Source organism: Solanum verrucosum, unplaced genomic scaffold, assembly GCF_900185275.1.
Source record: "Solanum verrucosum unplaced genomic scaffold, falcon-dt-bn FXZP01000262.1, whole genome shotgun sequence".
Lineage (NCBI taxonomy): Eukaryota > Viridiplantae > Streptophyta > Magnoliopsida > Solanales > Solanaceae > Solanum > Solanum verrucosum.
In genome coordinates, this window is record NW_026020366.1 from 1,068,819 (window position 1) to 1,086,682 (window position 17,864).

The 17,864-nt window shown below is 32.2% G+C and overlaps 1 protein-coding gene across 1 annotated transcript in view; it reads left to right on the forward strand.

Moving 5' to 3' along the window:
* Positions 1-272: 272 nt before the first annotated feature.
* Positions 273-17,864, forward strand: part of LOC125837852 (uncharacterized) — a 19,135-nt gene continuing 1,543 nt past the window's right edge. The window contains exons 1-7 of the mRNA XM_049516921.1: positions 273-360; positions 454-732; positions 813-1,060; positions 1,146-1,355; positions 1,919-2,011; positions 2,091-2,189; positions 2,272-2,612. Coding sequence (XP_049372878.1) covers positions 273-360; positions 454-732; positions 813-1,060; positions 1,146-1,355; positions 1,919-2,011; positions 2,091-2,189; positions 2,272-2,612 — 1,358 coding nt within the window. The remainder of the gene's footprint in view (positions 361-453; positions 733-812; positions 1,061-1,145; positions 1,356-1,918; positions 2,012-2,090; positions 2,190-2,271; positions 2,613-17,864) is intronic.

Below are 17,864 nucleotides of genomic sequence, written 5' to 3' on the forward strand. Positions count from 1 at the left end.
CCTTCAATATGGCACGAACTGATATGTAAATTCCATGATAAAAAGTTAAATATCAGGCCAAAAAGCAGCTCTATCTCACTGTACTTAAATATCTTGTCTTTAGGAGCCCTTCGAGGTGAGTCTTTTTTTTCAGCTTCTTGCTCTCCAAAATACTGTGCTAAACTATTAGTTGCATGATTTATTTTTTTTCAGGTTCTACAGGGAATGGCCAAGGACTTAAAAACTCTACCATGTCCACTAGTCAAGGAATACGAATGATGCATAAGAACTCCATGGCTCCTGAGAAAGAGAATATGCAAATTAATACTGCATCTCCTATGACTAATCAAGTTAAGAAATACACCCAAGAAGTTGAAACAAGTAAGATTTTTTTCAAAAACATTATATTTTTTACAAATATACCGTGGTTTCAACTTTTTTGATAAACTTTTATATCCTGTTAAGTGAGTCTAGGTGGTACAGGAAAGGGACTTGAGAAAAGAACTAGATCTTTGAGCTCCTCTTTGGGAAGTGATGAACATGAATTGGGATCTTTCAACAAGAGTGCTGTTTTTGATAATCGGCATATGCAAACTCCTTCTAAATGCACAAAATTGAGTTCTAACATGTCTTCTAATCAAGAAATGCAAAACATGAAAAAATTGGTTCTTCAGAAAGAGAATATGCAAACCAATGTTTCATTACCTCCATCTGTTGATCAAGTTATGAACCACTCTCAAACAACAGAAAAAGGTATGATATTTTGAATTAATATGTTATTAAATTTTAATTAGTTTGATTGCTATAGTTTTTATCCAATTATGTTGTTGTAGGGTCATCTAGTCCTACAAAGGTAAGAAGAGTTCGAGGAAGCAACATGTGCAAACAAGTTGCTTCACTTGAAATTGGACAAAAGTTGAAAGTCACCTTTTACAATAATCGAACGGTTGGAACAAATAGCAATCTTTTTTCGAGGCATTTGGGAAAAATTGTGCGTGATCGTAATATTTGTCCCTTGGGGGTATCATCGTGGCATGATATTAAGCAAGAAAAGTTGAATCACATGTGGGCAGCCGTTGAGGTAACAAATATACGCCTGATGTACAACTTATGATGCCTCTCTTTTTTTGAAAATAATAACTCAACTCATGTTTCAATTGTTGTAGCACAAATTTGAGAGTGTTGATATGAATGATCATCGTGATCATATCTTGGGATGGATGAATGAGTTATGGTACAAATGGAGAGGACACTTGCATGCAAAATATGTGAAGGACAAGCCTATCCAACAGTCTCTTAAGAATGTCCCAAGAGGAGTAGACAAAAAAGAATGGGAATGGTTAGTAAAGGAACATTTTGCTTCTGAAAGTTTTCAGGTACGCCTATTAAGTTAATAGTCTGCTTTTCTACTCTTTTGTACAGTTTGATTTCCCTCCTTAGCACCTAATAGACCTGGAAAAAAACCTGAGTTTGTATCCTTGATGCACCAACTAGCTAATCCATGCCTAATTTTTTTTTTTTGAATCTGGGCAAGCCACATTTATCTTGTGAGTTTAGGATGCAAAGGTGAGTAAACAATTCAGTTTTTGTTCTAAAGTACAGGAAAATTGTATGAAGAAGGTGCAGATTTCACATTCCTAATTTATTTTTGTTCTATACCAATATGTTAGTGTTATAGAGCATTTTAGTTCTTGATTACATCTTGCTATGACTAGCTCATATTGCTGACTCAAATTTGAAAATAAATTGTTTTAAGTATCCATTTGCATCAACCAATTATCATCCATTTATAAGCAACTTCCAAGAACCATTGGTTTTTCTTCTTTAAGTTCAGAATCCAAATTTCTCATATAAGAAATGACCATCTCGAAAATATTTATATCTATGATCCCAGTGTTTTTAAGTACTCGCACTAGAAGCTTACTGTGAACAAATACAGGCAAGAAGCACTAGGAATGCAGCAAATCGAGCAAAGTTAAAGATGCTTCATCATATTGGTAGCAAGCCTATTCGAGAGATTATTTATCAAAAGGTATTATCATAAAATTAGTTTTCTAAATGGAATATTTATGAGGTGTGTGTTATTTGACATGTTTGACTTTGATGTGAAGGGCGGAAAAGATGGAAATCCACCAGATTTGGCAACTATTTTCTTTGAGACTCGTAAGAAAGATAACAAGCTTGTTGAACCTGAAGCAATTGAAAAACATGTGCGTTTTGTAAATTAAATATGTAAATTGCTTAAAATTGTCATGTTTTATAATAGAAAATGTTCTTTGATATATTTTATAGGCTCAACTCGAAGAAATGGTTCAAGTAGATCCATCTCTACCTACCTTAGAGATTGTTGAAAAATGTTGTGGACCTCAAACTCGTAGCCACGTATTTGGATTTGGGGGTGGAGTAAAGGCAAAAGACTTGAAAGGTGGAACTTCCTCAAAAGCTGAATTGTTATCTGCGCTGCGTTCAACTCGAGAGGATATCAAATCCTTGAATGAAGAGAACAAATCCTTGAATGAGGAAAACAAATCCTTGACCAATCGCTTGTCTACCTTAGAAGATGCGATGAAAGAAGTAATGAAAATGAAAGAACTCTTCGTGGCTCATCAATCACATGTACCAGCTACAACATCGTCCTTTTCAACTGAATGACCACTACCTTTTCAGCTAACCAAGTTAGTAACAATATACCCAACTTTTTACTATGCTACAACATTGCTGCCAGCTGCTCTGTTTTGACATTTTCTGCCCACATGTTGTTACTCCAGCTCGTCTTTTATGTTATTCACTCAGTTCGTTTGTTTCTATTTCCTTCCCAATGTTGTTTAGTTGTGGTTTCTTAAAATAGATGTTGGATCGTTGTCTATAAATATATGCAAAATTAGTGACTGCTTAGAGAATAGTTAGAGTTAAATTTGAACTCTTAATTTCTTTAAACAAAGTTGGTTAGAGGAGGAGATGAGTTGAGGAGAGGCGACGAGACAAGACGAGGTGAGGCGAGAGACTGATGCATTGCCTTCTAATAAAAATAAAAAGGCGCAACATTTAGAACATAGTACATTATTTTTTTACTCTGCTGCAACATTGCTGCCAGCTGCTCTGTTTTAACATTTTCAGCCCACATGTTGTTACTCCAGCTTGTCTTTTATGTTATTCACTCAGTCCGTTTGTTTCTATTTCCTTCCAAATGTTGTTTAGTTGTAGTTTCTTAAAATAGATGTTGGATTGTTATCTATAAATATATGCAAAATTAGTGATTGCTTAGAGAATAGTTAGAGCTAAATTTGAACTCTTAATTTCTTTAAACAAAGTTGGTTAGAGGAGGAGATGAGTTCAGGAGAGGCGACGAGACAAGACGAGGTTAGGCGAGTGACTGATGCATTGCCTTCTTTTATGTTATTCATTCAGTCTGTTTGAATCTGACTCAGCAGAAATACTGCTCTGCTGCAAAATTGCTGCCAGCTACTCTGTTTTAACGTTTTCTGCCAAAATATTGTTACTCCAGCTCGTCTTTTATGTTATTCATTCAGTCAATTTGAATCTGACTCAGCAGAAATACTACAGTCCACCTGGTGTATGAATCATGACCTTTGTGAATCACCTGAATTATTCTGTTGATTCAGTTTCAATTTGTAGATTAGAGATATTCCGTCGAGCCGCCATTTTCAGTCCTATTACTAGAGCTAGTAGTTCCAATGTAGAACATTGAAAACATTAGTTGGAGTTACATTTGAACTCTTAATTTATTTTAAACAAGGTCAGTTAGAGGAGGAGACGAGTTGAGGTGAGGTGACGAGACAAGACGAGATGAGTTCAGAGACTGATGCATTGCAACTGTACATATCTTTTATGTTGGCTGTGTTTTTTATTTTCTACATAACTTCATAACGACACAAATTTTGTTTTGAAATTTTCTACTATGCTGCAACAATATCGCAGCCAGCTACTCTGTTTTAACGTTTTCTGTTGAGATGTTAATCTAGCTCGTCTTTTATGCTAATTCATTCCATTTGTTTCTATTATCTACCAAATGTTATTTAGTTCTGGTTCTTCAAAATAGATGTTGGATTCTTGGCTAATGTATCTCAAAGTTTTCTAATAGATTTTTCTTATTTCTTGTAGGTTTTGTTGATGTTTCTGGATATCACTTGACAAAGACTGAAATTTTAAAGTTTTCTGCCAGACTTTTGTTCATTCTTCAGTGAAGATGCAAGTTTAGAAGATGCACTAACTCATTATTAGTTTGCTATGAATGTTTTGCAAAACTTTTGATGTTATCCGAGATTTTTTGTTAAACAAATATCGAAACTAACATCATGGGATGTTAACCAATTTATCGTAATCAATCGCACTGTTATCTATATCTTCCTACCCCCTTTCACTATAAGATATTTTTGTATCCATATTTTTAGTAGTAATCATTTTGGTATTTGTTGATGAATTTAGATTTTTGCGATATTAATGTCTCTAGGAAGGTGGTCGGTTATAGACCACAATTATTGATCGTCTATAATGGTCAATCTAGGACCAAACTTGTTACTCGTCTCTAATATATAAGCTAGGACTAGAAATGATTCTCGTCTTTAAAGTTGTTTTAGGACCAGATTGTTTGTCATCTTTAAAACTACTCTAGGACCAGTTTGTTAAGGTCATTATAGCTATTTTAGGAACAGATTTTTGATGGTCTCTAATGCTATTTTAGGACCAGGTTACACTCGTCTCTAAAGCTCTATTAGGACTACATTGCATACCGTCACAAAAGAGGTTTAACGACATGAATTCCATGATATAAATGGTCTAATTGAGACCAGATATATAGTCACTAACAGGATCTCACGACCAGAGTTTTGGCCCGTCTCAAAACCATTTAGGGACAAGATTTTTGAACTCGTCCTTACTTACCAGTAGCGACGGTAGCTTCTAGGACGAGTGACGACCAGGTTTTTCTAGTCTCAGTTGCTCATTTGAGACCAGATTTGAACTTTCAGGGACCAGATTTCCCTTCCTTAGAGACTCTTTTTCTTGTAGTGTGAGGTATATCTTGCACGTATGTCACATCGAATTGAATGTTCAGATCTTGCGTATCGTCCATGTTATCGTCATAATACATGGATAGATACATCGTCAGAAGTTGAGCAAGCTTTTGAATTTCCATCCTAACAAAAGAATCTTGTCCTGCTGATGTGTATGAGTCATATACATGAATGTGTCGTTCAACCAATGACAGAACAAGCAATACTCAATGGTTCATCTGCTTCACATTAACTGGTATGAGCACGTTGTCGACTGTATTTCATGGAATAGCAGCCATCAACTTGTAGTCATTTATGTATTCACGTATGTCGTTTTCAATGTTTGCAACACAAACTTTGCTTTCAACGTTAGCATATGCGACATAAATGTCAGCAATCTTTGTCTTGAACACATAATCAACAGTTGGGTATATGTATCGGCTATTAACGTTGTACTTACTTTTTTTACGCAAGTAATAGAGAACCACATCGATGTGTTGTGATAAATCGATATCCTACAAATGAAAAATGTATTACTTGTGCGGTTAGCATATAAAACTCAAAGTATTACTAATATATTCAGGATTCAAGTATTTATTAAAACTTAATGTATCAATATATCAAACAATGTAAGCTCACGACAATTTAAAAAATGAATTAAACAAAAAATGAATATACCAATATAGAATACAATGAATACATTGTTGTTAAACACAAAAATGAATACGTTGGACAAACTAGATATATAAACAAGGTGTGGGTATCAAACTGTATAAGTATTCATGTCAATTTTTCCAATAATACTTGAGATTTGGTGTTAAATCAAGAATTTTTATTATAGAAATGCAATATTAGTGTATTCAACTATACTTGTATTTCCTAATCAACTTTTTTATATTGGATAGAGTACTTATGTATCCAGATATAACTGTATTCGCAAATCAACATTTCAACTTGTGCTTATATAACAATACAAGTATCTATGTATATAAAGATGGATACATTTCAATACTGTTGTCAAACAAAAAGATAGATACATTAGACAAACGTTAAACAAGATACAATTTGTGGGTATCAAACTGTATAAGTATGCTTCTACATAAAAAATTGAAAATGCCAACAAACGTCAATCATTTTTTGGTCAATTTTTTCTGTAATACATGAAGTTTTGTGTTAACTCAAGCATTTTATTATAAAAAATAGTATTAATGTATCCAACTATACTTAAATTTTCTAATCAGCTTTTTAAATTTGATAGAGTACTTATATATCAGATATAATTGTATTCACAGATCAACATTTTAATTTGTGCTTATATAATAATACAAATGCCAATATAAATATATATATATATATATATATATATATATATATATATATATATATATATATATATTCTGCTATATACAAAATTGACAATCAAAGAACTCTCAATCTCTTTTTTGTCCATGTTCTTCTTGTACTCATTTTTTAACAACTATATACATGCGAAATCAATTTGTTTAACAATTTCAATACAAGAGGACAATCCATAATGGCAATGTCACACAATACATGTGTTGAGATATATAAGTAAATGGCATCAAACTAAAAAAATAAAGCATACAAACCTCAGTCTCATTTTCCTCTTGTTCCTGCTCGACTGCTCTTTTTTTCACATCCACTTGAATCAAGATTGTCGAATTTCTCCTTTTTCAAGATAAGTTTTTACTTCTAAAGGTTCTGAACCTTCTTTCCTCTTTACTAATTGTGTATGTTCAATTTCTTCAAGCAGATTCAAGGGTATAGGGTCATTAACCTTCTTTGTTCTTTTTCCGTTCACTATATCAACAATAGAGCCTGCAATTTTGGCTTGTTGTTGAGTAATACACAAATCAAAAGAAGATAGTTCGTCCAACAAGTTGTCAAATAAATGTATACCTCTCGTAACCCTCCTCGTACCAATTTCAACCATTGAAATGGATATACAAATTCTTGAATCAAAATCCTATGAAAATAGATGAAAGTATAGATGAGTAAATATATAATCTTCATAATAACGAGATAAAGATGCAATTAGAAGATACCTGATGGATACAAATCACAAAAATGGCTCGCAAAATAATGTAAAAGGATCTTGAATTTGAATGAATTTGGGGGGAAAATCAGAAAATATATGATATATGAACATTGATGAAAGAAAAAAAGTTGATGATGGTAAACATTGGAATAAGATCACGTAAAAAGTGTCTGCCATAATTAACTAGGCATTCAATAATAACCTTCCTATTTAATATTTATTTATATTAAATATATATATTAAAAATATAGTTATTTGTATATAATTAACTTTGCTATTTATTGTGTAGTTATATCCATATATCATGAAAAAAAATGTAGCTATTTTTCTTGAATATATAGGGATGTTTGCCATATTCTGTAGTTTTTTCATATTTTATTTTGAAAGACATTGTCTAGTTTGAACAAAACTTAATAAATCTAGTGGATTTAAATGGTGCAAAAAGAAGTGTTTAAAAAAAGAATTTGCCAAATGAAGTTTATAAAAGCTAAAGTAACTATAGAAGTTTGTTTCTAACTAAAGGTACCCAAATCCAAACATCTATATTAAATCAACTATTATGAATCCAAAATAGAAATATCTAAATCACACAAACAAGTATAACATGTAAAGAAAAACACATAAACAAATAATGCAAAAATGTAAGTAGCCATAAGTGACTCATGGTATGTCGTAATTTTCTTTAGAAAAATCACTTTTGAAATGTTCCAAGTGTAAAACATTTTGAGAAAAATACTTAGAAAAGAGTCGTCACTTAATTTTTTAAAGAAATTAAGAAAACTTAATTTAAAAAGACTCTAACAGATCAAATCTTTATAAATTTAGAGAAAATGAGTAAGAGATTCTCATTTACACTTCAAGAAGGTTTTTAAAGCATTTGAAATGTCTGCTAACAGGCGCTTATCCTACGAGTTGACAAAAATATTTTTTCGACTATTTTTTAAGAAAATGGTTTATTATTATATAATAATAATGACAATAATTTACAACATTCGATTAACTTGAGAAAGTAGTTAAAAGAACAATTTTTAAATTTTAAGAAAATGAAACCCTAATTGAAACAACTTGGTTAATTAGGATTTTAACAAAATTAGATTAATTAAAATTTATTTAAATCATTTTTAGAAATAATAATTCGAACCAACTTGGTCAATTAAACCATGAAAACTATTTTTTATTAACTGAAAAATAAATAAATAAAATTTACTAAAGATATTCAATAAAAGTATAAGAGTTGATTAAAAATGAAATTTTACTAAACTAAACTAACATAAAGAATATAGTTCATCTTTTCGGGAGCAGCTATCTGGAACCAACAAGCTTGACCATGGAGCTTTTACACCACTATGAGCTTAACTCGAACAAGAAGAGAATCGATACAAAATAAAAACTAGCTCTCGATTTTTTTGTCCTTTCGAGGAAAATAAATAAACTTCTGTTTTTGGAATGAAAAATCTCGTCTCCAACTTCTCTTAATCCTCCTTCTCAACAGTGACTAAAAGAGATGGATATATAGATGGAAATTTGGGGGAGGGGGGGGGGGGGGCAGAAATTTTGAATTGATATGCTCTTTTCAAGGCAAAAGGTGAAAAGGAAAAAGTTGCTCAGAGACTTCCGAGAAAAGGGGTTTATGAGACGCCGGGTGATGGTTGTTGCAGGCGAGGAGGACGACGCGGGTACTGTTGCGCTGTTTGGGGCTACTACTGATGTTGACATGATTTTTCTCTAGGTGTATGGGTTCGCTGAGAAAGGAGACGCAATTTTCGGGTTTCTTTTCTGGTTCTGTACATTTCTGGATTCTCACGATTTGGGTTTGCAGCCTTCTGCTCGTTGTTCTCGCGTGGAGAAGAAGAGAGTAGTGGGTCGGGTCGTGGTTTATTGTTGTTGTACACTAGAAATTAAATGGGTTTGGGTTTAGGGAAAATTACGCAGTTAAACAAACTTATACTACTTAATTACTCATCATAGCTATAGTTTGCTATAATTGCCACTCACAACTAATATTATACATTAATTACGTGGGCTGACTTCGAGTTTGTATAATTAGCCATGTTTGTATATAGTATAGTTGAAGTATACTAGCGATTCTACACCCACAACTTTGCTTATGAGAATGTATGAAAATTTATAGTTGTTTGATAGACTTAAGATTTATCTCAACATCAGTATCATGTTTTGGATATGTGTGATCGAATGTGGGAACCATGGGGTTTAGTTTTGTCATTCTTAAGGGTTGTCTATAACAACTACTAATCTAGCACTTCGATAGTGTTGTTAGAGGTTTGGTATGCTTGGGTGTACCTCTCGATGCGTGGTTACTTGATCATTTTCTTCCTTAGGTAAGATAAGTTTGTTTCTCTTATGATGAGTACCTGGTGTCTAAAGATCAAATTTTTATAACTTAAGCTCGTGGAAAGTTTATGTTGTGAGAAGGAAATATTGATAAGATCTATAATGGTTTGTGCATTATGAGTATGGTGGTTGGTTCATGTTCACTTCTGATTATAGCCAATATTGATTCAAGATTTTATTATGATTATGTGAGAAAAGATTTGTCCAGATGATTTTGTCAGGGTCCATGAGAACATGTGTGCAGACGGGTGTACGATTAACTTTGGTGGTTATTGGGAATAATTTTTGTTGTTGGTTGAGTTACATTCAACAATAGTTATCATTCGAGTATTGAGATGACCCGTTTTGAGGCATTGTGTGGGAGAAGGTGTAGGTTTTCAATTGGTTGGTTTGATGCATTTGAGGTAAGACCTTGGGAGACTGAGCATGATATACACAAAAGCTATCCACACATTTTTGTCGATTCTTGTACCCTTTCTTACCCTCGCCTTCTTTTGATCGTTCAAGGATGAACGACGGGTAAATTGGTATCTAATGTAATGATCCATTTGGTCGTTTTGAGTACTAGAACTTTTTATTTCATAAAATACTTTTTGATAGATTCTAAATGGGTATTTTAGTCTATTTGTAATTATAATTATGAAATTAGTGGGGTAGTTTGAATAATTTATTTAGTTAGTGATTAAAGAAAATAACATTAAAATTAATAATGGGTCACTTTCACACTTTTATAATTGGTTTTGTATAATAATTAGGAGTAAATTTTCTGTAAAAAGAAATAAGGGTTTAGGCGAGGAACCATACCTGCAGCATCACAAAGCGGTTGTTCCTTCAGGTAAGAACTTTGACAATTTAATAACTAATCCATGTATATTAAAGGTTAGGCGAGAATGTGTATTATTATTATTATTATTTGGGTAGATAAGTAATTGAAGGAGATGTATATTGTTACTGGGTGAAAGTGGGGGCACAAACATTAATTCCCTTTGACTAAAAAGGAATTGCATAATGATTAATGATTGCATCAATCATATAATATATTATTAATGTAGTTTTGAAATTAAGAAAGAAGCATATAGTAGTTCTGTTTTCGCAGTACGCCGCTGGTTGGAGTAGATAAATTTGATATTAATTATTTTTCTTTAATTATCACATTATGATTCAAGTTTTGATATATTGGTATTAATAATTAAATATTAGGTGTATTATTTAAATTCCATTAAAGTTATGATAAATTGGAGGAATTTAGATTTTACCCTTAGGCTTGAACTTTAAGAAATTGATTATAGTTTTGGGTGAGTTTTTGGGTCTAGGCTAGACATATAGTAACATGGGTGTCTATAGACTCGTTAACTTACAAATTACGCATACTTGATAGATTAGAAACGTTCAGAGGCATTGAGAAAACGAAAAACATTGGAGAAGTAACTTGCCTGACTTCGATTCTTTGGTGGAGGTAGGTTATGGTTTATTCTATGTGATAGATAGACTCTTAATAGTGATTAATATGTATTGAGTGATATTATGAAGTTCTCTATGTACTTGGTTGTGTGGTTGTGTGGCTTGGTTGTGTGGTTTGTGATTGGTCTGAAATCCTAAGACAGTGAAATTTATAATCTAAAACCCTCTCTATCGAAGTGATGCCTAGAATAAAGAAGGCTTGATGAAATATTGTTAATGAAAATGAAATAAAATTCATGGGATGAGTTTAGCTTTCGGAAAGAGGTGAGAGTAAGAATATGTTATTCGGTTGCAAGGACTTAAAAGGTATCTTCAATGGGATTGAGAATTGGGTTCAGAGATGCGTAATTTCATTTGTTTTGCTCTTGTTATGGTAATAGTGTCACGTGTTCATCAGATTGGTTAAAAAACTAGTGAGTAAGACTTGATAAAGAAGTATACATACGTCCAGCTGGAGTGTGATGATAAGTTCTTTTGTGGTTTGAGTTTGGTAACGAGTACATTTGGATTTTTAGTGAAGGATATGGTAAGATCAATGGAGAGGAGATTAATGATAAGACAAGATGCATGAATTCATAAAAGTCTTCAAGGTATGAAGCTATGAGCTAATATTGATAGATAAGGGGATTGGATTACACAGTTGGATTCACAATTCAATTTTTTTTTTTGTAAATCTACATTCGTAGTGGTATATTTTGTCAAGATATGAATTTGTAAGATAAGAAATGATCGTTCAATTAGGTATCGAGTATTTGGAAGGACTTATGCATGGGTTTGGTCATAAAATTTGTTACTTTTGATTTTTAAAGGACACAAGGAAAGGTTTCACTTAAAAGTGTTGGTTTAGAGTATATGATAAAATGTCATGGGTTGTTGATAAAAGGATGAGATCGGTAAGCGAGCTAGAGAAATTAACAAGAGTCTGATACATTGAAGGGTCGAGATATTTAGAATTTTGCACAATGGAAAGAATTTGAGAAAAGTGAAGGAATAAGACCTCTCATATAAACCCTTGGGCTATAGTTGAAGGTTGTTTCGATTTTTGCCTATTAGTTTAGATATAACTGTGAGATGTGAACTAGTTCGGTACAAACTTACTAGGAGTTTATCATCGACTTTTATAAAGATTGAATTTTAATTTGGGTGACAAACAGTGAGGAATGGAAAATTTAGTATTTTACGTGGGGTTAGATTGCTTAAATTATGATAGATGACTTAAGAATGATGTACAAGGTGAGATATAATTCTACCTGACTATTAAGAATTTAGAGTTGGGTTAATACTACTCTATTGATGGTACTACGTAGAATGTTAAGATGCGTTACATAGACATTTGATGGTGAATAGAAGTTATGAGCTTATAGTATACATAATAATTTGAGTGTCCAAGAATTTTCCTAAGTGTTGGCATAAGGTATGTGATGGTTTAGAAGTTAGTGTGGAAGTGGTGTGGAGTTGACTTTGGGTGTGATTTAATAGTTTTATCTCAAAGGAAAAGTACTATTGGATTAGAAGTTAGTGTTATTAGCCTTGTTTGGGACTCACATTTGTCATGAAATGCTTAAATAGAAAGAGAGATAGCCATAATTTGAACATGTATTTGATAAGAATACTTTGATATTAATGATGGTTTGGGAGTAAGGTAGATGATCAGTGTGGTTATGATGTTTTGTTAGTATTAAGAGTGTTGACTTTAGTGGAATGATGGGAAGAGTATGTGGAGTCTGATAAATAGAGTACATGTACTATCGTAATAGAGACTAAATTGGTGATTGAGGGTAGTTAAAAAATCAAAGAGATAGAGTCAGATGAATGAAAATGTTTGATATGGGCAATATGAAAGTAGTATCTATGGTTATTCGACCTTGGTTATGTACATTCTAATTATGTGACCAACTATTTCATTATGGGCATGGTTTTGAGTATGATTCACTTTCTACGTCCGTGTGTGTTTTTGCTTCTATGGGTGAGTCCCTAGTAGTGGATCGGGTGTATCGATTCTGTGGTTGTCCTCCTGGTAGGGTGACAAACTTGGTATCAGAGCATTAGGTTCGTTTATCTCATCACACAAGGACAAGTCTAGTAGAGTCTTGCAGAATAGTATGTGGACGCCTCTACTTTTCTTCGAGAGGCTATAGGACTTTAGGAAAACTTCATTCCTTCCTTCTTTCTTGCTACTACTTGAATCCAATTGGTATATGAACTTCTTCACTCTATTTCACATATTGTTAGTACTAGAGTATTAGAAGTTGAAATAGCAACACCAGAAAAAAAAAATGTGTCCTTGGAAATAAGTATATTTTATCGATTGACTACAGAGCCTGTAATGACTAGTGATCAACATGACTTTTTTTATTAATCTCATAAAGTTAAAACCCTCGATCTTCAAGAGTATTGAATTATGAAGATGTATATACTTTCATTGTTGATTGTTTTGACCTGCTTCATAAAATGAATCTAGTGGAGAAGCTTAGTGTTGAGTTTGTGACATACTAGTTTTGGGGAGACGCAAAATGTGGTGGTAGTCTCATGTTAAGTGTCGATTAGTAAAGGCGCTACCTATGACTTAAGGTAGCATTTTCTAGCTTCTTCATCCAATTATATGCCCCAAACTTTGAGCTATATGAGGAGAGATGGTTCCCTGAATATAGAGAAACAGAGATATGTGTTGCAGCCTATGAGGTCAAATTTTGTACTTTATCTAGATATCTGACAACATTCAAGAAGTTTCGTAAAGGACGACTAGATAATGAACGTCATTACTTTGGAAAATACAATTAGTAATTTTTTCATAAAATGTATGGGTTGCTTAACGAATGATTAAACCATGTTGCACCAATTGAGGTCAGAATATCTACTATGACTTCCTAGATTGAGGGTATATCAGCGAGGGTCATCAATGCTTACTTGGTTAGAGTTATGAAGTGTATTACTTTTGTTATTGACTTGATCTAAGAAGTAAAGCAAATTGCTTGGGATAGAGAGAGAACATATTCGATAATGTTTTGCAGTCATTCAATGGGAAATGTGTGGGCTATTTGGGTACGATCTTCTCGATAAGTATGATGTGTTCTAGTGATGGATTTAACGGCCTTTCACGGTACAGTACTAGTGTTACATGGAAACGAATACATCGATTGTCAAGTGTGAATACTAACTACTTAATTAAGGAGTTATTAGTGGTATGACATATTTAGATAATGAGATTCGGTGTTGCTTTCACATTTGAGAAATCAACTAGTTTATTACTACGGACGCTTGGATTGAACATTATTTTTAAGGAAAATTTTAGTGGTGGATCTTTGGTACAGTATTAATACATTTAGGTTGTGAAATGTATCTTGAGGGTTCTGAATGAGGACTGGTGATTTTATCTTAAGCTTCAAAGGGTAGATTGATACTAGAATGACAAACTTATAGGGAAAGAAAGTCCTATTGAGTATACTTGGGTGAAGTAAATTGAAGACTTTAGTAAGAAAGCGTGTATAAAATTGGGTTAGTCCCTTGAATTTGATTGGTATACCTAAGTTTAAGGTGGCAGGTCGAGGAAAAGGTTCACTTCGTGGTGATGACAAAGGCTAACTGAGCATGATGGTAAAAAGAGTTCGTGAGGGATTGTGATTGGGATGAAACTATATAATTAGGATTTGTTGATTAAATGAATTTTGTATGGTAATAATGACTTGTGAGTATCTAAGGTTGCGATTTTCTACTATTTAGTGAGTAACGTGGTTGTATGGAAAGTTTTGAGAGATGTTGGGGCACTGCTCGAATAGAATTTAAAGGAGCTAAGTGTCATAGTTGATTTATACTATTATTCATTACATATTAGTTTCTATTTTGGGTTGGCCGGTGATATCTACTCAGTACATGTTGCCCTGTACGGAGCCCTACTTGTGTTTTTCTTTGTTTTCTTTTTGTGGAGTGCATCGAGTGTATCAGTGACTTCGACTCGCCCTCAGCCCTAGCCAGTCTCCGGCACATCAGGTTCCAGGGTGAGCTATTCATTCCAGCTCGTGTCGAATTCTCTTGGTCATGGCATGATGTCCTTAGTTTTCAAACATAAACTATTTTATTCATTTATTTTGGTGTCTTTAATACTCTTAGACTTAGTAGTTGAAGATTAGATGTCCTTGATGTGATGACTTTCAGATTTTGGGGATAATAAGTGTTAGACTTTAGATGTTTATTTGATTGGTTACTTTAATAAGTTTTGAGCTTCCGCATTATTGTTGCTATTCGTAGTTAAATTATTGATATATGTTGGGGTTTAGATTCCTTGGTTCGCCCACTTAGGAGGTTAAGTGTGGGTGCCACACATGACTCATTTTGAGTCGTGACAATACAAATACATACGTATAATATACAATTATCTACCGATATACATATACAATTCACCTCTCTCCCATTGTTTGCCCTCTCTCGCTCGCCTCTCTCTCCTCTCTCCCAGTCTCACTCGCCTCTCTCTTCCCTATAACATGTAGCTACGAATTGTAATTATTAAACTATAGCTATGAAGAGTAATTAGGCTAATTTTGAGTGGCCATATGTGAAAGTTCCTCTTGGGTTTATTGGAGAAATATTGTATTGTTGGTGGGCTGGGGAATGATGTTGGGCTGCTAGATTGGCCCAAAATTAGTCTTTTAAAAATGAGTTGAAGAAAATGGTTAAATTTTGAATTGAGGATTTGGTCAATGGATTTCAATTATAGCCAATTAGATTTAAGAAGTTAACCGAATTGAGTTAATTTGCAAATTAGGCTAAAATTTGAATAGGATAAATTAATATAATTAATTTATGAGCTTCTTAATCTTAACAAATAAAATAATTAACTTAATTGTAAACTAATGATTCAAAATTATAACCGTAATTTAAAATAAACTAATTTAGTAAAATATTTACTAAAAAATAAAATCATTTTAGAGATGATTTTTAAATATTCATAAAATGTAATAAATACATACAAAATTATATAGAATACATATATTAGTTTAAAAATCATAAAGATGACAGGATTACTTAAAATGACTTGGAAAATATTTTGAATTTTATAAAGTCAATTATTTCACATCGTTGGAAATTTAAGAAGCTCGGTGATTAATTTATATTGTGGAGGGTCAAAATTGAGTGTCAACATTCGTGGCTATCTAGATCTGACAGGTTGTAATGATATTATGGAGACTCTGCTATGTGAATAATGGTGTGTTACTTGTAACGTGTTCTATACTTGCGAAACTGTTAGGATGGGCTGGTTCTAAATTCTATGCATATTGCAGTTTGAGGAGGTTCAGAAAGTGTGACAGGGTGCTTGTGTTCGATATCACTTTACTTAGGGTTAGCTAGGAACGCTTGTTGAGTACCATTATTGGTTGATACTTACTCCCTTGCTTTCCACACTTGTGTAGGTTACGAGTCTGGATCATCTTGATCATCCTCTCGCATCTTCATTCGAGACTTGCCTTTGGAGTTCGTGACCATCTCAACAGTCATTACATACTCTTGATTATGTTTTTCTATTATCTCAGTATAGTAGACTTGTACTTCTTTTGAATCTGTTGTACTATTTAGAGGTTTGTACACGTGACACTAGGTTTTGGGGAAAAGTTATGTTATATTAAGAGTTTTGCATTATTATGTTATGTTTAGTTCTTGATTTCTTTCTTACTTCTGCAATTGCCATTGCCAAGGGTTGTTTAAGCCACTACTAGAAAACTGTAAATTACCTGCGAATTTTTCTTGAGAATTATTTCAGCAGAAATTTTCCCACTAATTTTCAAGCGGAAAAATGAAATTCCTAAATTATAGACTTTCTTACCTGCGAAAAATAGTTTTCCAGAAAAATTGATGGGTAAATTTGGCACCATTTTGCAAAATTATTACCTGGGGAATTATTTGTGGCAAATATTTGTAAGTATCATTTTCATAGGTAAATTCGCAAGTAATGAAAAAAGGATTTTTTTTTATCTTCTAGTAAGAAAATTCCTAGATAAATTTATTTGCAAATAGTTACTTGGAAATTTATCTAGAAATATTTTTTATGTGGTATTACCTGGGGATTCATGTTCTTTGAGTTTTGTTGGGGATTTACTTAGGAATTTTCTTACTTGAAGAATTACTTGGGGATTTTATTGTTGTGAATTTGATTTGTGATTTTTTGAGTGATTTACTTGGAAATATGCAAACTTGAATATTTTTTCATATAATTTAATTTGAATTTTTTTTTTAATTGAAATCTAAGGATTTTTTTTTAAAATTAGGAGTCCTCGGGGAATATTTTCTTAAAAATATATTTACCAAAATTAAAAAATATAATATATAAAAAAGGACAAATGATCACTAGAATGAAATTTATTAAATAATTACTCTATTTTCAGGTTTAATAAATTATTATGCAATAATATCAATTCAATAAGGTGTTGGAACATTATCATATATTTTAGGATGAATATTTTTAACTTATATATCATTATTATTTAATCTCACTAAAAATCAATGTTATCATTTTTTATTTTTTTATTTGTAAGAAACAAAGAATTAAAATTATATGGCCAGTTATTTATCAAATAGAAAAATAATTATCATAAATATTTATCAATCTAATACGGTGTTGGAACATTACCATAAATTTTAGGATGAATATTTTTATATAATTAATATATTATATCACTAAAAATTAATGATACCATTTTTTTATTTTGTTTTTTTATTTAAAAGATACAAAGAATTAAAATTATATGGCTAGTTGTTTATCCAACAAAAAAGTAGCTATCATAAATATTTGTCAAACTGATACGGTGTTGGAACATTACCATAAATTTTAGGATAAATATTTTTAACTTATATATAATTAATATACTATTTTTTATTTGAAAGATAGAAAGGATTAAAATTATATGGCTAGTCATTTATCCAACAGAAAAATAACTATCATAAAAGTTTAATTACCCCTTGTTGATAGAAATATGAAAAGAAAAATAAATATTTTTTACTTGTATATCCAA